This window comes from Phaethon lepturus, unplaced genomic scaffold, assembly GCF_000687285.1.
Source record: "Phaethon lepturus isolate BGI_N335 unplaced genomic scaffold, ASM68728v1 scaffold8743, whole genome shotgun sequence".
NCBI lineage: Eukaryota > Metazoa > Chordata > Aves > Phaethontiformes > Phaethontidae > Phaethon > Phaethon lepturus.
Genome location: NW_010529677.1, coordinates 4,014 through 27,709, shown reverse-complemented (window position 1 = coordinate 27,709; position 23,696 = coordinate 4,014). Strand labels below are relative to the sequence as shown.

General features: G+C 46.4%; 1 protein-coding gene across 1 annotated transcript in view; it reads left to right on the top strand.

The window, feature by feature from the left end:
- The window catches only part of GPC4 (glypican 4), a 36,800-nt gene extending 16,531 nt beyond the window's left edge, over positions 1 to 20,269 (top strand). The window contains exons 3-8 of the mRNA XM_010284017.1: positions 9,320 to 9,485; positions 15,198 to 15,328; positions 15,531 to 15,677; positions 16,075 to 16,211; positions 18,339 to 18,514; positions 19,460 to 20,269. Of these exons, the coding sequence (XP_010282319.1) occupies positions 9,320 to 9,485; positions 15,198 to 15,328; positions 15,531 to 15,677; positions 16,075 to 16,211; positions 18,339 to 18,514; positions 19,460 to 19,683 (981 nt within the window). The 3' untranslated portion in view covers positions 19,684 to 20,269. The remainder of the gene's footprint in view (positions 1 to 9,319; positions 9,486 to 15,197; positions 15,329 to 15,530; positions 15,678 to 16,074; positions 16,212 to 18,338; positions 18,515 to 19,459) is intronic.
- The last annotated feature ends 3,427 nt before the right edge of the window (positions 20,270 to 23,696 follow it).

The window sequence follows — 23,696 nt, the reverse complement described above, 5'->3', positions numbered from 1 at the left end:
TTTCCCTTTTGAAGATCCTCGAGTGTAGAGTTGCCTTCAGCTCTAGAATTAATTGCTCAAGTGTGGAAGGTTACCCAGAGACCCACTCAGCTGCAAAAATATCTCGCGTGCCGTGGACGATCAGAGTTACTGCAGTTTCCACTTAGCTTTCACAAGTTGCGCTGAAAATCCTGCAACAGACTGACTTTTCAAAGTGGTAGCAAAAGTCCCTGCTGCTGAATACCTAAGCTTTAGTTGTAGATAAATAACAATAATAATCTTTTCTATAATGTTTTAATCTCATTCAGTGGAAATCTAACATCACGTTTCTGCAAGACACAATGGGAAATTCTATACGGGCATTTAAAAGCTGATGTTTTTATGCCTGCTGCTTTGTCGTTGTGTTTTGGGGCTTCCCACATTACATATAGATTAGCGTGGCTTTGCTGAGCTCTATATAATGACTCTATTGACTTTGCTTCCTTATTATTTTTATGCAGGAGTTGTAGTGGGACGACTGCTTACACCAGGGATTAACTTGGGCTAAATCTTCTATTCTTTATGAAAAAATGTCCAAAGTAATGCAAATTAGTTTTACTTGTGTGCTTTGTGACAAGCAAGTTAAAAATGCTTAATTGAAAATCCTCAGGAGGAGAAATACAAACTACTGCAAGACCCAGCTGCATTTTACTTTCTCAGGGTGCTATCAGGAGAGCAAAGAGCACTTGACGGTAGAACAGCTTTGATGGCTGTTTAATGATCCTATATATTTTTACATCTTCACTAGGGAGATGCATTTAGAAATGTATCATTCTTGCCTGAGTTTGGGAGTAAAGGGGGAAAAGAAGAGAGGATATTGAAAAGCTGCAAAGCATGCTTGATTTCAGAGCCAGAATACTAGGAAATAACTTTTAATTTGGCATTTGATGGATCAGAAGCCGTGTGCTGCTGCCCCAACACACATTGGAGAGAAAGGACAGACTTTGTCAAACTGTGTCTAAAAGCCACAGTCTTGATGCTCATGTCTTCACCCCTCAAATCCCCTCCTTTGGACCCAAAAAGTACAAAATTCTGCAGATCTATCCTGAACAGCCCATCTGAGAAGAAAACCCAAGATACCTTTTCTGCCTGCTAGAGATGTGTCCTGCATCTGAGGTGGGCTGCGAGGGGCTGGGGGCCTCCAGCGCTTCCCTCTGTGGCCTGCTGATGCCTGGTGCTTTCTCTCTGACCTTCCTGCTCTTGCCTTCAGGAGACGGAAATCTGCCCATCCCCTAATTGCTCGCTTGCTGCTTAGCCCCTGACAAGTACTAAAATCAACCAGGTTAAATTGCTGCCAGCAGTGACATTTCCTGCCCCAGCCAGGGGTGGGAAAAACGAAGCAAATACAAGCCAGAGCCCAGAGTGACCAAAAAAGGTGAGAATCTACAACTGGGCAGTTCTCAAGCTCTAGAGATGTTCCCTTAATTAGTTACATGCGATTAAACCCGCAGCCCAGTTGAGGGTCATGACACCTTTGAAGACGAAGTGCCCAGGGACTTGTTAGGTGCAGGTCAACTACAGGTATGGGATGGAGGTCCCTGTTGTGGGGAGAGAAGATGATGAAGCCAAGGACTGAGCCCCCTGACAGCATTTTGTAGGGTCAGGAAGAGCCTGCTTGACCCAAGGGCAGGGAGGGGAGGTCTAGCTGGAGGTCAGTGGTGGAGGCGCATGAAGGGCGAAGCGTGCAGCCATGCGACACTGAATCCCCGCGTTTGCGTTGCCGTCCCTCGGCAGAGCTGCAGGCGGGGATGTGCGGATGGGACCTCCTACCATTACACTGGTGGTGAGAGTTTTCTGCAGCCTCCCAGGAGGTTTATGCCTATGAACTGTTGTTTTGGGGGTCTTTTACCACTCTCTCCCTCTTGCCCTTGTGTCCAATTGTTTGAGGAACTGCTGGGAGCTCTGGAGGCTCCCAAATCACCTCCCCAACAAGCATTTGTGTGCTGAAAGCCATGCAAAGTTGCAGTTGCCACCAAAAGAGTTGGGCTGCTGGAAAGGGGCTTCCAGCCTGTCCTTGGGAACCCTGGGAAAGGCAGCAGCTTCAACTGTATGCAAGAAAAGGTGTTTAATTTGGAAGCACAGATATGAGCTGTATGAAATAATGCACAGCTTCATATGAGGAACACACCTACCTCCTCATCAGCTGTCCTCAAGAGACATTAACAGCCAAGAGGAAACTGCTGGAGATGTTTGTGGTGGGTGGAGGAGGCTCAGCTTCCTTGGTATTGGCATTTCTTCCCAATGATGATTAAAAAAAAAAATCCCTTCCCAAAGTGCGATGATGGCGGGCAAGGAGGGAATTTTCTTCAAATGGTTTATGGGAGAGAAGTGCAGAGGGGACAGGTGATTGCCTTCCCACAGCTGCTCCAAAGCTGGAGCAAGAGTCGGGTGACTTTTTAACCCCTCTGGCTCCAAGTTGCCTCATCTCTAATGAGTCGTCCATGGAGCACATGTTGAAGCTCTGAACCTGCATAAACTGACCTACCACTGGCCTGCGTAAGCTCCCTTACCGCCAGCTGCATCTCCTGAACCATGGTTCCTGCCCTTCTTGGCATGGATGCTGAATGTGAACCAGACATTAGCTTAGGAGATGCAGTGATGAAAATAATAAAACAATGAATAAGAATTAAGGCCTGTATCATCAAAAGTATGAGGGCACTGAGCTGCCATTTCAGTAAATGTTGTGCCCCTCATAATTAATAAAATCTAAAAGATCTAAAAAAGATGTAAAAGTTTAGTCAGAGACCAAAGGTCCAATCTCCCTTTGTGCGGTCTTTGCCCTTGGTTTGACTTAAGGGGAATGTGACTTTAATCCTTCTTCAGGAAGAAGTTCATGTTCCTATATCCAAGGAATGTAGGATATTGGGCAGCCTGTGGGCAAGAGCAAACCCTTCCAGGGAAGTGACAGAAGTTAAATGTGCTGCTTACATGCACTGAGAGGAGATGGGGCAGATGCTGCTGCTTCATGGGCAACCAAGATCCAGCCAGAAGAGCCAAGGAGCCCTTTTAGTGTTGCAGAGGGACCCCTCAAGAAGCAGTGCTGTCCAGGCAGCAGGTTGCAAGTCGTGGGGCCAGACCGAGGGGCCGCCACGTGCAAGGATGTTGCCTTCCGCGTGCCAAGGGCAAACATCAATGCAGAAAACAATACCAAGCACTTCTCCACATCAAAGATGACCCTGAGAAGACCTGCCAAGAATGTGGCTGCATCTGCCTCAGCTCCAGCCATCTGAGGGTCTGCGTTAGGCATAGCCTTCAAAGCATGCTGGAGCGGCAGTCACTGCGGATTTAACGTGCTGAGAGCACGCATGGATGTGGCTGTGGGTTTGGAGCTGATGGCATCATGCAGGAGCGTTTCAGTCCACTGAGATTTTTTCTTTTTCTTTCTTTTCCTTTCTTTGCTTCCCCCCACACTGTGGTTCTGCTGCTAACTTTGAAAACAATGCGAGGGATAACTAAGGAAGTTTTTGGGTGTAGCTGCCAAGATAAATGTTCTCACTGTTTTGCTCATTAAAGCAAACAGAATGCTCCTAATTATCTGCTGCGTCTCTGGGTCGGGGAAAGGCAGGTGCTTTGGGGAACAAGCTTTGTTTGAAAGGCGTGTTGGTGTCCTCAGGACACCGAGAGCAGGAGATGCTGACCCTGGCATCGCTCTGAGAGCGTTCAGTGGAAGAGGCGCCTGCTTGGCACCCTGAGGTCCCCTCTGCCCCGCACGGGCTGGGGGTGCCGGCGGGGAAGGCCAGCACACGGCGCTCCCTTTTTGAGACGTTAATGTTAAGAGTGAGCGGGTCGAGTGACTGGCGGTGTGATTTTTCAGGGGGTGTAAGTAGGGAATCGAGCGTAAATGTACTCTTGAACTTCTCCTCACGCAAGATAAAGCTGCAGCAGACATCGCCACGGGTAGCAAATACCGATGAGGCACAGAGCCGTGCGGTTCCCAAGTATCGCTCCTAAATGTGCTCCCTTGTGCAAGACCTCAGAGGCCCAAATCTGTGGTTGAACCAGATGCTTTCTAAATTATTCATGTGCTAGCACTGGGCCAGCAAATTTGGTTAAATGCGTAGTTAATTCCAAAACACTTTCATTGGAATATTTGGGGTGGGGAAGCAAACCGAGAGCTGCCAGAGTGATCTGCTTCACGGTGGGCTGAACGTCTGGACCGGCATGTGCCAAGATGATGCTCTTGCACAACACTGAGGAAAGGAAAAAATGATGCAATTAGGTTGGTGTTGGTCTCAAAAATTGACAGCACTTGACTTTTCTATATTGGCCGCTCACCTGGAGCGTCCCACAGTCTTTCAGTCAGCTTTGGAGTTAGTTTTTGAAGTCATGAAGTCATCTCTGTGTCACCGAGAAGTTAGTCCTTCAGTCGTCTTTTCCAGTGTTGCCCTGGTTCAGTTTTTTTTGCAGAGAAAACACAATATAAATCAAAAGTAATTTCACTGCAGTTATTTTCAAATTGTTGGATTTTTGTTTTCTGGTGGCTGTACTGCTGGCATGGCAACGCTGCTGTTGTGCAAGCATGGAAAATAAGAAAGCCTGAGTTATCAGTGTTGTTATAAATAGTTATTAAAGCTGACAGGATTTTAAATGCTGTTATTAACGTTCTTAATGTTAACTTGAGGGTAGAGTGAGAGAATAAAATGTGGCTCTGGCTGTCTGGCAGCTGGTGGCAGCTCCCTGCAGGACCGTCCATGGTTGGAGCTCTGTCATCCTTCCTCAGCTGTTCCTTGCCTTGGGAAGGAAGGGAAGTAGAAACCGGTTGCTTCTCTGAACTTTATCTGCTTGCACAGATCAGTTTATCCTGAGTTTTGGTGGCTTTGTGGTAGGCTGTTAACGAGGCATTTCACTTAATAGGTGTGTCCTTTAATGGTGAGGCTTCTATCAGATGCAATTGCCAGTGAGCTGGAAAAGGCTAAGGGCACAGGGCAAACAGTTTTCCTTATGTGAGACTCGGAAATGGGATGGATATGACAAGGTACCAAAAACCCCGGATTTTATTTTACCAAGAGCATGTCATTTTTAGAAGAACATGATGGTGTCTTCACCAGTAAATGTAAGTTGGGGGATACCTCTGCAAATCTGATACGAAACGTTTGAATTAAGCTCAGAAGTGTTTGCTTTGCACATAATCCACAAAAATTAAGTGAAAATCTGTATTTTTAAGGAGCAAGTTCGATACAAATGTGAAGATTGGTGCCAAAACCCATCTGTTAGCAGCTTTTAATCTTCCTATTTGACAAAGCGTATAGACATGGACAAATTGTAATTTACATGATGAAACCGCAGGGTGATGGATTGCTGCAGTGGTGTGGAACGCCACAGAAAGGAAATAAATTTCACAAGATAAAAGGAAGGGGTTGGAGTGCGTTTACTTCTATTATAAGCTTTTACAGGGTATGTGCACTACAGTGTACTGCTACCTGGGCTCAACTCTACTAGAGTAAATCCTCTTCAGCAAATAAAGCTTTCTTTGGGACTCTGCTTTATTAGAAAGGAGATTATTTGGTTTTGAGGGTCATTCTAGAGTAGGGTTTGAACGAACTTGAGTTGCTTTCCAAGATAAACACAACCCCAGAACAAAGCATATCTGGGTTTACTGTTACATACAATGGTGTTTTAAGAGCTTGCACCTGGCGTGGCAGAGCGAACATTAAAAGCTTGTGAAGAATTGCCAGTGCAACATATGGCACATCCCATCGACAGATCCAGAGTTGGTCTGGACTTGGGTGCGGGCCCATTGCCAAGGGTGAATGTTCTTGTTGCAACGATACGTGGCAGTTAAGCATTTATCACTGTTGTGACGAGGTGTAGTTACTTATAATCTTCCCCAAAACTCTCCCTCGGAGCTGATCTCTGCTTGTGCCTTCCTGTTGCTTTCTGACACTGCAAAATGCCAGATCTGGACTGATTAATTTCCCCTTCGTCTTCCTCTTCACCTGCAACTATATTGCAAACTAACAGCTTCCCTGTGGGTTATGTCCGTCACTAGTTACTGCTCGGTTCGGCAGTCACTGCTGGCCTGGGTTTGTCTCTCCATCCCCCCGTTTGCTCAGCTCTGTGTAGGGCTCAGAGCCGCAAACCGAAGTAGCGAAGGAAGCAAAACCCCATTTGCTTTCAAAATTATCCTGGGTCTTTGTTCAAAGGACCTAATCCAAGTGACCATCCCATGTCGTCTACTGTGGAACGCGGGAAAGCGGCTTCAGTTTCCCCTGCATCTGCTGGGATTCATAAAGATTAACCCCTATGAAATATCAAAGCGGGGGGATGCTGCGGGATTGCAGCCACGTGGGGTGAGGCGGGAACCTAAGCCGGGACGGTGTCTCCTGGGTCACTGCTGTGCTGGTGACTTTTGCAATGCGCTGCCACGCAATCCCCTTCGTAAAGCTGCAGCTTTCCACGGTGGGGTTGGGGAAGTCTCCTCATCCTGCTTCAAACTGCTCTAGCACCTGGCTGATGCTATCAGCCTTTCCCCAATTTTCTTACAGGAGGATGCACAGCATCCCTGTGCTCCAGGGTTGAGGGCCAGCCATGCTAGGATGGCTGGGATCTGCTGGTAAGCCTCAGGACTAGGTATGGAGGTCCTGGCACCTACCACTGAGTGACATGGGAAGGGATTTTTTTTATCGGAGAAACAACTAAACTACTAAACTGGAGCATCCTTCAGAGCTCTGTCTCTGGATGCGAGATGTTGTTTAGTTCCTTCTCCCCCCACTCCAACTTTTTTTGTTATGCAAGGACTGCACCATCTGGATGGCAGATGATACATTTACATTTGTCTGTTTTCAGTTTTTCTACTATAAATCATCTGATTTAGCTGGTTTCTGTTGCTTGAGGTCTTCCCAGTGTTTGAACTAGCTCTGCTTTAAAGCCACACTGCCCCAATAGGGAGCATTCTGCTGGGGCTCCTGCTCCTGCTGCGCCTTCCAAATATGTATATATTTATATACATATATATGTATATGTGCTCTGAAGTGTCTGAATCAGATTCCTTCACCACCACGAGCAGCTTTCTACATGAAATCTCCTTTTGCTCAGCCAAACAGGCTCCTCAGACAAAAGGGGGGTAAAGATGACGAAAGAGGGGTAAAGCAATGTCTAAATGAACATTGCTGGCCGGCCAAAATCCAACATTGAGCTCCATCAGCTGCAGAGAATTGTCCTCCTGTCTTTCTATCCTGTTTCCTTGCCTATTGAAGAGAAACAGTGGTTTCTCTTTCTGGAGTTGATGGAAAGACAACAGATTTCTTACCTGTTGCTTCTTAAGAAGAGCTACAAAGCTGGTGAGGGGTCTGGAGAACAAGTCTTATGAGGAGTGGCTGAGGTTGCTTAGTCTGGAGAAGAGGAGGCTGTGGGGAGACCTTATCACTCTCTACAACTACCTCAAAGGAAGATGTAGTGAGGTGAGTGTCAGTCCCTTCTCCCAAGTAACAAGCGATAGGACAAGACGAAGCAGCTCAAATTGCACCAAGGGAGGTTTAGATTAGATATTAGGAAAATTTCTTCATTGAAAGGGTTGTCGAGCATTGGAACAGGCTGGCCCGGGGCGTGGTTGAATCCCCATGAGCATTGGAACAGGCTGCCCAGGGACGTGGTTGAATCACCATCCCTGGAGGTATTTAAAAGATCTGTAGATGTGGTGCTCAGAGACATGGTTTAGTGGGCAACTTGGCAGTGCTAGGTTTATGGTTGGACTTGATGATCTTAAGGGTCTTTTCCAACCTAAATGATTCTATGATCTCTTTTCGTAAGAAAGAAGGTTTTAAAATCTGCTGATGTTATTAGCAAAGCTAGCCTGATTATGTAGTGTTTCTTTTGTTTTCTGGTTTGTTTTTGTTAAAATCTGTTGCCTCCTAGTTTCATGTGCTGCCAACTAATTTTTGCACCAGAAGATCATCGTGTTCAGTTACTCCATAGCCCTTCTGCTGAGATGGGCTTTGCAATAGTAAGGTCCTCAGTGTACGTGTGATACCAGGGCTTCCTTGCCTATGTTCGTCTCCGTTCAGTCCTGTCATCCTCTCTGACATGAAATTGGTTTCCAGCAGATGAGATGTGGAGGCCGTCCACATCTCCACCCATTTATATTGAGTGACTTCTCTCTTCCTTGGGGCTGCGTGTGTGTCTCCTCCTTCAGCACAGTCTTGGGTCATAACCTCTTGGATCATAACCTCTCCATAAATGCCTTGCAAGAAGTCTCAAGTGCATTGCTTAAAACACCAGGGACTGCTTCTATTTTGTCAGCCTATCTCTGATCACATCTTAATTTAACGTTTTCATGTGTGGCTAATTAACACCTAAACTTGCTCTTGAGGGAGCTTCTCTGTTTAGTGTTTTAGACTGACCCACCACGTGGTCATCACTAGTATGTGGTGCTGGAGCCAATGCTCCTCGGACTAGCTGGGTGAAAATGGTGTCAATGAATGTTTTGAAGCTGAGCCAGAGAGTGAATCAAACATGAATGACCATGAGTCACTTTGGAATATAGCCCTGCTAAGGGCTCAGGGGGTGACGTGCCTGCTGCATATAGCTCTGCTTGCACGCCCAGCTTCCAGGGTCCTCCCGGCTTGTCCTCAGCTGTGGGGCTGTAGCTGCCACCTCCTTCGGGTGTGGGGAACAACGTTATTTAGCACCGTGGGTGCCGAGTGTAAATGAAACGGGTATCTGTCATGTAAATGCTGTGTTGCAGGAGTTGAATGTAAGATAAAGGCGCCGGTCTCTCTGCCGGAGAGCCCTGCTGGGTGATTGTCCAGGAAGAGCTGAGCCGCAGCGCCGCCGAGGAGGGGGCACGCTCCCCTGGGGGTTTGGTGCGGCGATAGCGGCAGGCATCCCGTCTCGGCTGCTCTTTCCCAAGAAATCCCAGCATCATCATCTTCAGCATGTGTTTGCAGCAGGGCTTGGGTAATGCACCCTTGCATTACGCCTTTTGGCTTGGTGGCCTTTTGGTCCCTTCCCTAATCTCAAATGTTTCATGAACCCTTGGGGGGGGTGCCTGTCCTTGCAGCGCAGGCAGGGGTCCCACAATACCAGGCAGCTTTCTCTGGGTATGTTGCAGTGCCTATAATGTTTTGCAGAGTGGGGGACTGGCCGTGTCCCCTTGAGTGGCAGGTACGCCCAAGGAGGTGAGCCAAACCCCTTCATCTGCTCCCCAGATACCGGGGAGTTCTGATGAGACAGCGGTGGCTGACCCCAGTGCACCTCCTCTGCACAGCTGTTCCCATCCTCCTGGGGCAAAAGTTTTGGGGTTGTTTTGCTTTAGTGTCTGAGAGCTAATTTTCTTCTGCTTTCCCCCTTTTCCCTTTTAAAGGTGAACCCCACGCCGCAGTGTACGCGAGCGCTGCTGAAGATGATGTACTGCCCGTACTGCCGAGGTCTGGTATCGGTGAAGCCCTGTTACAACTACTGCTTTAACGTCATGAGAGGCTGCTTGGCCAACCAAGGGGACCTGGATGCCGAGTGGAATATCTTTATGGGTAAGGCAATATGGGTTAAAGCTGCCTGTGAGTATACGCTGATACTGTGGCCCCCACTTGAATGGTTTTGTGAGTGGCTGTGCTGAGCTACAGTAGGTTTTTTTAGGTGTCTGTGATGGGTATCTTTTCCTTCCATGTCTTTGTTTACAGCATGCCTTTAACAGTTCACATTAGTTTCTAAATAAATGAGACTTCCATTGTGCCAGTGACCTCTGTTGCAGCAAGCTTTAGGAGGATGGAGCTGCTATGTGCTTGTAGGCTTGGAGGATCTCTTCTTGCTGGAGCAAGCTTGTGTGCAAGCTGTTTTTTCCATACTACTCCTTATACGTTATGGTCACCATACAGCTGTCCTTCCTGAAGCTGGTTTTCTTGCTCAGCCGTCTGGGAGTCTCCCTGCAGCCATAGTGAGCTTTGGGAAAAGCTGTAGGCCTGTATTTTTCATTAAAAGATTGAATGGGACGTGTGTGTGAATATGTTTTTAAACAGCTCATTTGGCACCCGGCCACCATCCTTTTGAAATGTCGATAGGCCTTACGTGACGCTGTGTGAGTGCTTTTGCCATCTTCTTCCTCCTGTTTGTTATTTCTCTTCTGTACTTGTAAGTGGTATTATTCAACACGTGAAATTTAGACTGAAATGTTAAATTCTGCCTTGGGTCAAGGCTCGGCAGAATTGGTGATGCATCGTGTTTTGGGAGCACAGGCAATAGATAATGTTAAATGTTTTCATTTGTGCTCCTTTTCCAGGAGGCTTGATTTATCTGTGAACGAGCATCCTTTGGGAGCAGTCGCTTCACTCCAGTTAATGTGTGATGAAGTGCACATGTAAAGTATCTGTGGCTGCTGACAAGGCTGCAGCACTCTTCCCATCCGACTTGTGGAAAAAAAAAAAACTGTTAGAGATTTCCCTTTCATTAAGTCATGATATAAAAAAAGGAAAATTGCTGATAATTGGCATTTCAGGCGAGATTTAAATCTTAGAACTTGTTTTCCTGTGTTTTGTACACTGGCTTTTCACTTCGCTGCCAGTGCTAACTGGATGTGTGCAGGGTATTATTTTCAGAATGCTTTTTTTGCCTGTGTGTTCCATATAGGGAGTTAAATGTGACACTAAATTGGGTTTCCAAGTCATTCTCTTGCCCCCCCCCCCCCCCTTCCTCCCAGCTGTCTTTCTCATGAGAATATTAAGTATTTCAGCTACAATTGTTGCTGAAATAGCTCAAAGCCAGGAGACTTGCAAACATCTAGTCCAAGTAGAAAAGAGGAATCCCATGAAAGGGAAGGGCATAATGCCAGAAAACAGACAAAAGCACAAGCAGCTAATTGCTGTAGGTGGTATGCAGCTGAAAACGAACCTCGGGGGGGAAGCCAGCAAGCCCTGTCACACCAGACTGATCAGGGACTGCATACAATAATTAAGATTATTAAACAAGACAAAATAAATAAATGTGATTCCAGGTTGGAAGCAAAGCTTTCTTCTTGCAGTACTTCCCCCCCCACAAGGGACTTCTTGCCCACTCATTACTTCAGTATGGTATTAAGCTTCGTTACATTTACTGGCAGTACTTGCTTGTTTTTTGTACTCTGGATTGACTCTTGCAGTGGAATACGGATACTGAAAACTTAAGCCGTGCTTTCTTTAGTCAGCTTAACTGAACAGGTGCTGGTTATGTTGCAGATTTTGGTTTCTATCTCAATTTACCACTTGAGGCAACTTAAGTTAAATAGAGCTGGTGTTTAGGGCAGGATGCCCTGCACGGGTGTGTTTAAATAATAGAAAACCCACACAAAACAAACCCCCCCAAAAAACCCCAAATCACCCCGTAACAAGAGCCCCACCTGCATGTGCTCAGTGCTGTTTCGCATCACAGGTTTAATACTAAGTTATGGTAACGATTTACATTTCAAAACCAGATTTGGAACCTAGTGAAATACTTTAAAGATAGTTAAGTGGGAGAATTGCAATAAATCCTGCAAGTATATATGAATTTGGGTGCATGTATGTATAAAATACACATGCGCATGTGTTAGTGGGTCTATATGTAAGTCACTTGTGTAAAGCTTTTCCAAAATGGGGTGTAAAGTTTCTAGGCTTTTTGAGACAAAAAGACTTTATACTTCCTTACTTCTGCCAAGTACCCAACCAAAGTTGCGGCGTATGAAATAATGACCGAATTGTACTCTTTTTCTCCCATTTAACTATCTTTAAATTATTTTGCCCTCTATTCCTGACACAATTGTACACCAATTAGACAGGGGTATACTTCGTTTCAAACAAGCTATTGCGGGGTTGGAGCTTTCCTGAATGAACAGTGTTAATCTCCAGTGCCTTTTCATGATTTTTTTTTTTTCCACCCACAAAGGTTTACTCTGCTCAAAGATGTTGAATTCAGGTTCCATATACATATCTGGAGTACTGCTTTGTGTGCAAAGAATTTTTTTCCCCTTTAAAAAAAAAAAAGATTGTTGTTAATGAATGGTCAAGGTCTTTCCCCTCCTTCCCTCCCCTTTTAAATCAGATCTTGGGGTTAAGACTGAAAACTGCCTTTTGTTCTTCAAGTCAGACAGTGAAGCTGAAGATGTGGGTTTCTGATTATTGGTGGCACAATGCGAAAGAATCGCTTTCCTTCATGAGAGCGAGGTGCTTTGTCGCCAAGGATTGTCTCAATGCCAGTAGCAAGGACAAATGTATGCAGGAGGAAAAGGGTCTTTAAGGGATGGGCTATATGCTGCGGGTTGGGTTCCCCCCCCTCCAAATCGACTTCTATCTCCCCATTGCAGGGAGGAGAGACAGTCTTTGTCATGCTGTGTGTTTGTAATAAATGGCCAGGGTACATTTTTCACTCTGCCAGACTTTTCCCCCCTCGCCTCGAGGCAGATCTGAGCCACCGTGGCTTATAAATACCAATTATTTTACACCAGAGCTGGAGCAAAATCATTGATATTTACAATCAACTCCTTTCTCCCAATAACGGCAAATCTTTTTGGGAGACGGTTTGCGCTGAAGCTTCATTTCTGGCGTCAGTGCAGCGTGCCTCCCCTCTCGGCGCGCCGCGGTGCTAGCGCTACTCGAGCCCCAGCCAACCTTACTGATGTCAAACGTGGCTGCCGGAGGGAACCGCTGCTCGCCGCCACTGCTGGTGGGGACACCAGCAGCTCCTGGTGGGAGCTAAAAGTTTGCAGGATGCTCCCAAAATCAAAACTGTATGAGGTAGAGCCCCCCTCGCCTCCCCCTCGCCTTAATGAAAGCTTATTTCATTTGGTGCTCCTTGCCAGTACCTATCCCAGCTCCCGAAGAGCTCCAGTTGAATATATTCTCCAAGGGCAATTATTACTTTCCTTATCTTTTCTTGCCAGCTTTGGCAGCTCTGCTGGAGGCCGAATGCATTTTCTCTATCGGCAGTCAAAGCGGAGGCTGCATTCCTGGGCTGGGATACATGTAACGCCATGGCACCCCCGCGAACAAAGGACCCAATTCGCTCTACATTCCCATGGTCTTGTGGATGGCCTGCCCGGCTCAAAGTTTACAAAGACGCCAAACAGCCAGAAGAATTGGGGTTTATGTTTCCTTTCAGTCTTTCACAAACACTTTATTGATCTGCGGCCTTTCCTGGCCACTCAGAGAATTAAGTAGTTACAAAATGGAATGATTTTAAAAGAAAACAAACAAAAAACTATGCATTTTGTCTGTTTTCTTATCTGTCTATTCATAATATTTTTATTTGAAATGAGCAGCTTCCTGCAAACCGCACCGGGATGGTCTTTATGTGCGTGAAAAACCCCAAAAGCTTTGACAATGATGAACACATTTAAGTTGTGCTCCACTTGTTTACAAAAGTCTCCATTTGGTAGCACATCAAAAGCATTTTTCTCCCCTCTGGCACAATGGTATATTCATGCTAGCAGTCATTACTCAGAGATTTGAAGCATCACTTTATTGGAGCCCACCACAATACGGTCTAAGACTCTTTGTTTCATTTGTTATTACCTTCTTTTTTTTCCTTTTTTTTTTTCCTTTTTTTTAATGCATTTAGTTCAGACCTGTTTGTAGTCCCTGACGGCTAAATTCCAGCCATGCCCTGCAACAGCTCTGTCATTGATGCTGGTGGTGTGTGCCTGCAGGGCGAGGGGCTTTCCTGGGGGCTCCAGCTCCTCCCGGGGTTCACTCCTTAAACACCAGCACCTTGCCAGAGCTGTGGGAGTCCCGGCTGATGCGCTTTTTATGATGGGTCGATCTGACTGATAGACTTTTAACGCCCAGCGAACCTTTTGATTATTGAGTTGCCTTTAAAAAGGGGGTTTACAGGCTAGGAAGGTGTGTGCAGCTCACGCAGGGGGTAGGTGTTAGGTGATGTTAGTGTATTATTAAAATACACAGGTAGCTTAATTATGTATTTATCATCAACCATTTGTGGGTGTTTTTCTTTAGTGTAGTTGAACATGACTTGAGCACTAAGGCAGAGCTATCACTAACTTGTTCAGTATGTGGAATATCTTTATAGGGCTTTAACAGGTAGCTGGAGCCCACAGAAGTTTTCTGCTTATTGAAAGTACCTTCTGCGCTTGGAAGGAGGATGAATGTCATGAGAAACTTTTCATGAGAAATTAATAGACCGACTGTGAAACACTCATTTCTCCTTAATGGAAGGGAACAGGCATATCCTTGGGAGCAGGGAGGAGCTCCTCGGGAGAGGGTTTCCTCAGGGCTGGAGCGGCTGTTGTGCCTTAGCCTCCCATGTCATGCTAGGAAAAATTGAAGAATTAAACGCAACTAGAAAACGCTGAGTTTGTGGCTGAGCATCACGAAGTGACGCAAGAGAGGAGACCAGCAAACAGGGTGCTCCAGGGTTGAGGGACCACAGTAAAAACTAACATTAAATAAAGGTTGCAGTGGGCAAGCAGAGGCGAGCGCTTAGCACCAGGCAGGTACCTAGAGGCACCTTCTAGGGGAGAACCAGAGAGAGGGCTGAAATGCAATGCAGGGTGAAAGCCTTGATGCCAATAATAATTTCCCAGAGGAAGTAGTGGATGTTCAGTTGCTGCTATGTTTAATGACGTATTTGATGAGTACGTGCATGTCTGCACAGGAGGAGTGACCAGGTGTTGGCTGAAGGCCTCTTCTATCTCCCCTTGCCTAGAGATGTGCCAAATATATCATTAGTGCACAGTGTTTACCGTGGTCTGATGCAGCCTCCCTTGTGCAAATTGTCCATGTAATGCCAGAAGGTTCAATCCTTTTGCATCCCCAGGCACGGCAAAGCCTGTAGCTTTCTGTAAGGGAGAGGCGGTAGCAATGATCATCTTGGACCCTTTCGCCTTCGTGTCTTGCGTTCAGGACCAGCAGGAGGAAGCCGGTGGCTTTGAAAGCAGTCTTGAAAAACAAATGACACAAGGCAACCTTTAATAAATGAGCATGGAGAGGTGGGTGTTAGTAATGCTTGTTCTAATGGGAGGAGCTGATTACAGGCTGCTTGTTGGCAGGTGGAGATGGCTCTCCCTCATTTAACGTGGCTTCTGATGTATATGAGCCTGTGGCTTGGTGCTGGCAGCCTGGAAGTGCCTGGTGAAGTTGTAGACGCTGGGAATGGAGCAAAATGTTTCCTGGAGAAGTGCGCTGGTCAGAAGTGACGTTACGTGCTCAATGTTTTATCCTTGCTATCTGTTTTTCTTGAATCTCCTCCATTAAAAGCCTTCGTTTCTCTCTCTCTGTTAGACTCGATGCTGCTGGTAGCAGAGAGGCTGGAGGGTCCCTTCAACATAGAGTCAGTTATGGACCCCATTGATGTGAAAATTTCAGATGCGATCATGAACATGCAGGAGAACAGCATGCAGGTGTCTCAGAAGGTAAATGGGCCAAGAGGACACTTGGGCTTTATTTATTCAATGCGTTTTATTTCCCTGTTCTCGTCAGTATGTTTTTTCTTTAATGCCCTTTCAAGTCTATGTAAAGCTTATGTATTATTTTGGGCAGGGGCTGGGTTGGAGCCTGGAGAAAGGAGGCTCTTGGACCTCACATTTCATAAAACCCTTTCCCTCTCTCACATAGGTTTTCCAGGGATGCGGCCAGCCAAAAACACTTGCCCAGGGCCGGACCGCTCGCTCTGTCTCTGAGAGTGGTTTCAGCGCTCGTTTCAGACCCTACAACCCGGAGGAGCGGCCAACTACAGCTGCCGGCACGAGCTTGGACCGACTGGTGAGTGCCTGGTCCTGCCGGTGCCACGCAGGCGCTTTGCACCCGTGTACTGCAGCGTATAATTTTCCATTTGTAATTTATAGGGTTTCTTAATATTCCTTGGCTCTCTTAAACTCTCTGAGGGATGTAATCTGCCCATGGCTCTAGACGTGAATTACCTCAATGCTTGTATGTCAGAAAAGTGCTTGTTTTAAAGGCTTGGCTTATGAGTAATATATGTTTGAGGAGCGATGTTTAACTTTGTATTAAAAAAGTAAATCAACCATCAAAACACGCAGGCTGAAGATCTGGCCTATACACGTCCGTTGTGATAAAAAATACCTTTCCAGCTTCACTTCTAATGAGCGTTTGGTATTCTGGATTATATCCTGTGTTTCTTTTTTTTTTTATTTAATAGGTTACTGATGTGAAAGAGAAGCTGAAGCAAGCCAAAAAATTTTGGTCATCTCTCCCTGGCAACATTTGCAATGATGAAAAGATGTCTGTAGGCACCGTCAACGAGAATGAGTGCTGGAATGGGAGCGCCAAGAGCAGGTTTGGCGATGCCGCTGCCCTGGTTAACTCTCTCCCTCTCAGCCTTTTCCGGCATGATGTCCCCTCTCCCTGAGCCCTCTTCTCCTACGGGAGTCACCCCAGCTCCCCCGAGACAGGCTGCTGCCATCACCCCTTTTTTTTTGCTTTTGGTAGATGGGAGAGCTTGAATGCAAAGCTAAAGGGTTGTCCAAGCCCAATGTGGTGGTTTGTTTCAAACGAGAGAACTGAATCTATATGTCCAGATAACAGCATCTCTCCTTGGACTTAAACCTCTGGGTTTGTGGGGGGGTGATTTGTACAAAATCCTGCAACTGGGTCACCGAGCAGGCATGCTTGTGTTGTCTGGCAGCGTTGCTGCCCTGGTGCTCCCAGTTGGTGTCTCTTGTTGAGCGAGGGCAAGGGGAGATGGGGGCTGGTGAAAAGGTCCACTTCTCTGCTCCTGAGGTCAGTGGCACGAGGGGGCAGTGGTCTTTTTATGGAGAATTAGTTACAAAAAAATTTTTTTTTTTTTGTACTTCTGAGGAAGAAATTGCCAAAACATGCATAAGCCAAAGGTTTTCTGTCATATGGTTGATGTAACTGTTTAACTTTTATTTCGGAAATAGAAGTTTCTTTTTTTCTGTTTGCTTACTGAGGAAATACGCAAATTCCAAGATGTTCAAGCAGTTTTTCCAAGTAATATTTTTTGCCCGTGATATTTTTGGGGCACAGGACTGAGCCATACCACATAAATTTTGCACTGTTTTGTGCGTGTGCCTGAAACTCCGCCTCGCCTGGCCGGGGCAATGGTTTGGGTCTCTGTGACAAGAAATGGCTCTGCCCTCCTGAGGTCTTGTTTTATCAGCAGCTTGTACAGGGCTTTTCACAGCAGTTTTCCCCGGCGTGCGCGAGGGCCGGCACAGTAAGGAGGGGAGATGGAGAGCTGGCAGCACTGGGCAAGGAGACAGAGGGGAGGCTGGACATCCTATGTGGGTTGTGCAAGATATTTTGCTTTCCTGTTGTTATTTTCTCTGTGGTTCCAATAAGCGAAAAGTTCAGTAGTCTTCCATGCTTTGGTCTCTCTCTGGCTTCTTTGAAACATACAAGATTGATCAGAAATAATGACAAAACCAACAACAATAATAATAAACCCTCCCATACACAGGAGAGGGTTTGAGCATGCCCTTCGGATGTATGCTTATATCTCGCTGCTTGGTCTCCAGGATCAGTAGGTTGTGCTGAAGACTCTTCTGTCTCTCGTGGTACTGATGTTGGCATCATAACTAGGAAAAGTAATGTTTTCTTCTGTTAAACGGTGATTTTCCTTGCAAGTCAGGTAGTTGGAGGAGAGGAAAAAAGGTCACATCCGTGCTCTGTAAGGTGATACTTCAAATACCTGTTTCAGGAGACACATGCTGTTGGATTTTGTTGCTCAGTCTCTCTTTTAAACCAAGAGGCTGTATGTGTGTTCAGACCTGAGCACGCACACCTCTTCAGGCTGAGCAGCTCGGCTCTTCTCCGCTTCGATGCGTGGGGTTACGTTATCTCATCTTCAACATCACAGATGTTTCTCCTGCTGGGGTTATTAAGGAAATTGCATCTCATGTCTGTGTGGTGGGAAGTACACATTTAATACTCCAGCTTGATGGTTAAGGTGCATTATGCAAAGCTAGAATGACACTCTTGCCTCCAACAGTTACTATAAGTTTCTCTGGGATAACTAAGGCCCTGAAGGTTGTTTTCCCAAAAGTGTCATCTAACTGGGCATAAAGGCATCTCAGCAGCTTGTTTTGCTCTGTTGCCTGCAGCGAATTGACTTATGCTGTTGTAAGCCATTATTATAAACCCCAGATCTTCTTTCTCTTTTCAAGTTGGGGAGAAAATTGTCTTTCCCCTGCCTTTGTGGCACAGGGTATATGAAAACAGTGTTTAATTCCCCATGCTGCTCAGGTTGCAGGGGTGGGATATGGGGTAAGAAGCCAGGAGAGGGCTCCATGAGGGTTAGCACGTGGAAAGATCACGTTGGGCTCATGATATAGCCCAAGCTGAAAACAGGGGTGGCATTGCCCAATTCCCATGCTGTCATGCTTTGGCGCAGGACCCCACTGAGCTGCAGCTCTGGTACGAGCAAGAATGGTTTCTTTTCAGGTACGACTTTGCGGTGACTGGAAATGGCTTAGCAAGTCAAGTGAATAACCCGGAGGTAGAAGTCGATATTACCAAGCCAGACATGGTGATTCGCCGGCAAATCATGGCTCTGCGGGTGATGACCAACAAGCTGAAGAACGCATACAGTGGGAACGATGTTGATTTCATTGACATAAGTATGTTTGCTATTGTTTGCCTTTTTCTGTTCCCTTTTTAATTTGATTTCATGCTAACACGGGGTAGCTGGTTAAGCTTCAGCTGTGGGTAAGCGTGTTAGTAAAGAGGGTGGGAACCGGCGTCTCCGACAGGCTGTGTGAGGAGGGTTGTTCCCATAGAATCATAGAACAGTTTGGGTTGGAAGGGACCTTTTAAAGGTCATCTAGTCCAACCCCTGCAGTGAGCAGGGACATCTTCAACTAGATCAGGTTGCTCAGAGCCCCGTCCAACCTGACCTGGAATGTCTCCAGGGATGGGGAATGTCCCACCTCTCTGGGCAACCTGGGCCAGGGCTTCACCACCCTCATTGTGAAAAATTTCTTCCTTCTATCTAGTCTAAATCTGCCCTCTTATTTTAAAACCATTAACCCTTGTTCTGTCACAACAGGCCCTGCTAAAAACTCTGTTCCCATCTTTCTTATTAGCCCCCTTTAAACACTGGAAGGCTGCAATAAGGTCTCCCCGGAGCCTTCTTTTCTCTGGGCTGAACAACCCCAACTCTCCCAGCCTGTCCTCCCAGCAGAGCTGTTCCACCCCTCTGATCAGTTTTGTGGCCTCCTCTGCATCCTCTCCAACAGGTCCATGTCTTTCCTGTGCTGAGGGCTCTAGAGCTGGGGGTCTCACCAGAGTGGAGTAGAGGGGCAGAATCCCCTCCCTCGACCTGCTGGCCACGCTGCTTTGGGCGCAGCCCAGGATGCGGGTGGCCTTCTGGGCTGTGAGCGCACACTGCCGGCTCACATCCAGCTTTTTGCCCCCCAGCACGGATGGATGGTTGCGAACGTCGTGCGGAAGTTGCGTTAAACAGAGGACGCGTGCTTACACCTCATAAACATGGCGACATCCCCGCGCTTGCTTCCCCCCCTCCCCTCCCCGCTGCCTTCTGCAGGCGAGGCCTCGTGCTGCAGGCGGCGGCGGACAGGGCGCCTGTTGCGGCGGGGAGGAGAGCGGCAGCGGCTGCGAGCTCCAGCAGTGCTCCCCCGAGTTCGAGTTCAACGCCACCGAAGTCACTGGCAGCTCCAACAAGAGCGATAAGAACGTGAACACTTCTGCCGCTACCAGGAGCGGTTTATCACAAGCAGCCTTGCTCCTTAGCATTTTGGTCTTGGCCATGCAAAGACAATGGAGATAATTGTGCCGCAAGGGGGGGGGGGGGAAAGACTTTTATTATCAAAGTTAGAAGGCACCTGCTTTCACTTTTATACCATCTAGGGACTTTGCTTTTTAAGTTAATGGACAACAGTGTACAGTTTTTACTATGTTGCCACTGGTTTTAAGATACTGATGATTTTTTTTCTTCCCTTGCTATTTTGGGAATAACAGGAACAGGGACTACCAGTCTGTCCCGTTCACCAAAAGTCCATGTTAGAGGTGGATAACAAAAATGTATATACAAGCCTGTAGTTAGCTCTGCATTTGTGTCTTTATCACTTTCTCTTTTTTTTTTTTAATTTTATTTTACCATATTTCTTATGAAAACAAAAAACCCCAGGGTCTTCTCTTGACCTGTAACAAGTATGTGTTTCTGAAATGAGAAATATCTGTACAGAAGCAGGTTTTATTTATCATGTTATCTTATGGGGAAAAAATAATTGCCCAACGAGCAGAAAACATGTTTCATGTAGTTAACTTCCCATTTATCCACATTATGTTGGTTGCCTTATCTGGAAAGAAGTGGAAGTAATTTGTCTTTATTACATGGTAAAACAGAAGGAGGCAGAGCTGGTCAGTGTGCCAAGTGCCCCATTTGCACAGGGCGTTAATGCCGGGAGCAGGTTGTACTTTCTTTACAGGAGGTTTGGTTAAATTGGAAGAGACTACAGAGAATTCCAGTTCTGCAGACGCTAAGAAGAGTTGTCGTTTGTTCCCCGGGATCCTTGCAATTAGCTGTAACTCCTGTAGGTCAGTTCCCGACGTGCATCCCCCGTGGGAATAAGGCATTAAACTTGTTCAGTTGGAAGCAACTTGTCGTGTCGCAGATCCAAATGCCAACTTGTGTCTTGTCTGCAAGTTTGTTAGATGAATGCTGGATTAATTTTTGTCTTTTTTCTTTTTGTTTTGTTTTGGTTTTTGTTTTGCTTTTTTTTAAGGAATACTTTGGCGGGGGGGAGGTGGGGGAGTGTTGGGTTTGTTTTTGGAAGAGTTTTGGTTCCTCTCTGAGTGGGGCAAAAGTGAAAGAGCAGGCAAGGAGCGCCCTGCGGCACTGCTGCAGGCAGATTGGAGTAGGAGCAGGCAGGAGCTGGCAGGGCTGAAGACACCTCCTTTTTGGTGTATTTGGTCTCCTGGGAGTCGATGCCCAGCGACTGTAGCTTTTCGGCGCTATCCGAGACACCCTCCCCTCTCTACCTGTGCTTTTGCAGTTGGGACAGTGTTGTGGTGAACGGCAACTCATTACTAAAAGAAATGTATATTTTTAAGAAAAGAGGTGAAATAATTTTTAAAAGAGTTTAGGGAAAACAAAGTCTTTGGAAAGACTCAAAATTATTCTGCGTGTCTCCTCCTGCTTTAGGTAGCCTTTAGGTCTGGCTGGACGCTGGGATCCAGCCAGGAGAGCAATCCAGAGAGAGGGTTTTCTCTATTCCACCCTTGTGTTGTAAGGATAATTTTCTATTTTTATATTGAAGCATTAATTACTTGTTAGCTCAGGGTCAGTGTTATATTCAACTTTATTTTCACACCAAATTTCTGCAAAGCTATAAAGACTGAGTATTCTTGGCTGGTATAAGCGATCCTGGAGGCTTAATTTTACTAGAAGTAGCCAGTTATTTATTAAAACATGATGTTGGTAGAGTAGGGATATTCTGGCTAGATTATTTTTCTTTAGAAAATAAATCATGGAAGCATAAAATTGAAAAAGTTATAAATTTATGTGTGGGAAAAAATGGATTGTAAATAGCTAAGTTGCCTTGCGAGGAATTGGAAAATGTGCTGATACTTAGAAACTACCTCAGTTCTGAGGAATTTCCTTTCTAGCTTTGAGTGCTGTTACATTTACTTGGTAGAAGTGAATCTGGTCTCCAATATGTAGCTGAAAGAGTTATCCCTGTAGACCTTGTTAGATTGTTTTTAATTTAGAGGGTTGAACTACATCCAGCTGTTTTCTTTCAGCTAAGTTCCCTAACAAAGAGAATTTCTGAATTAAATATTGCTGATGGTTTCCATGACTTTTCCTGATTTGTTTGGTTTCATGGCATTTTCTGATTGCCCTTTAATTATTTAAATGGTTCTAGCCATTTGAATTTTAATCCCGAAATAAACAAACCTTAGATGCACTACCATTGTAAATATATCGCAGTAAGGTCTGACTGGATAACCCTTCTGGCTTATACCCAGCTGGCAGGCCGGCAAAGTTAGATGAAGAAAAAAAAAAAAAATTTCTTCAGAGCTCAGAGAATGGTGAAACAAAAGCCCTTGTGTTCAGAGGGGCTGACTTCTCCAACATCTCCCTTCTTGGCGTAAGTGTTCATATGTAAGAAAGTTGCTTGTAAATTCTCCTGCTTTTGAGTGTTTCTGCTCAGAAAAAAATGTTTCTGAATTTATATTTATCGTTTTACATCTACTTGCTTACTAATTATGACTCCTTAGTTTGGTACAAGCCACCAATGCAAAGACCTGCCGTGAATTTTAAGCATGTCCAGTTGACTTTGTTAATAGCACAACGATCCTCCACTAGATAAAGGACAGATTTGTCACCTGGGGCTACGGGAAACAAGAGTAAACATGAATGTAGGATGATCAAAAGTTGTGTTCCTGCTTTTATTTTGTGTTTGTGTGTGAAATCGGCTCTCTGACATGAGCTTGTAAACTAAACCATACGGGTCGGGACAAGGCATGCTGCTGGCTTTGAGGAAGGCATGTGCTCCCTTCCTTCAAGTATTTCTTTTTTTTTTTCCACATAACCGTTGCTGTTACGACTGTGTTCTAAAGAAAAATTCCCATACATAGAATTAATAATTGCAATTAATGGAATTGGCAACAAGCTTCAAACGCAGAATGAACCAGAGAGGTGGTGTTCTTGGCGGCATGTGAGGTGCTGTCTCCCAAAGAGTTGGAATAAAAAAAATACAGCCCTTGAAAGGACCTGCTTTACCGGCTCTGTGCCTCTCTTGAAACACGTACGGCTCCGTGCTGCGAGAGCCTCGCGGGCGACGTGCGCATACCGGCTGCTCTGGGTTCCTCCGGCGGACCAGCCTCCGTGTTTACGCTGCTGGTAGTAACGAAGGGGGAAAAGGAGAGCACGTAATGGGACTCCTGTAATCATTGTCTCTCGTTTTGTGCCGTGGTGGGTTGTGTGGCCCTAAGATGGGACAAATGACCGGGGCAGCAAGAGGAGCCCTCCCGCAGTCCCGGGGCAGGGTCTGACTCCTGCCCCCCAGCTGGGCCAGCCTGGGATTTGTCCTCACAGGCAAGTTGCGGTATTAATTCTGGAAGGTGCAACCTCTCAGTACTGCAGTCGTTTCTGGGAACGTCACCATCCTCTAGTTGCTTTAGCTGGATGGAAAACTTGCCCCACCAGGCAAGACCTCCGTCATGGTCCCGGCTCCTTTCTCATGACAGCGTCTGGTGTCGAGCATTTCGGAGCAAGGCACGTAAAAATCCCTTCTGTCTGTTTGGATACTTTTAATTGTTGTGTGTCCCACAGTAACGGCCGGCCCTGTTTGTCACCCTCTTCCCTCCTACCTTCTCCATGCAGCCCCCCTGTGAACGTGGCAGTGTTCCCCCAGGGGGATGCCGACAACCAGGTTGGTGACAGCCGGTGCCGGGGGCTGCTGCCCAGCTCGCACCCCTCGCTTGCCAGTACAAAGCCACGGCGTTTCTTCTCATCACTGGGAAAGCCCGTGCCACCGGCACGTCTCCACAGCCGGGAGCGGCAGACACCCAGGTCCTGCCAGTGCAGGCAGTCCTGGAGCATCTTGGGGACCTCAAGGACCAAGGATTGTGTGTGTGTGTGGAAACTGGTGGGCATGGCTGCTGCAGAAGACCTGAACCTGGATAAATCCGTCTCCCACTGTTGGAAGAAAATAACTTGCACTTTTGGGTTTTTTTTTTAAGGCTGATGGTTTTATTTTTTCCATGTAAGCCAGGCTGAGTATCTAGGATGACTATACAGTGTGGCTGCCTCGAGTCTCTGCCTGATCTAATGGC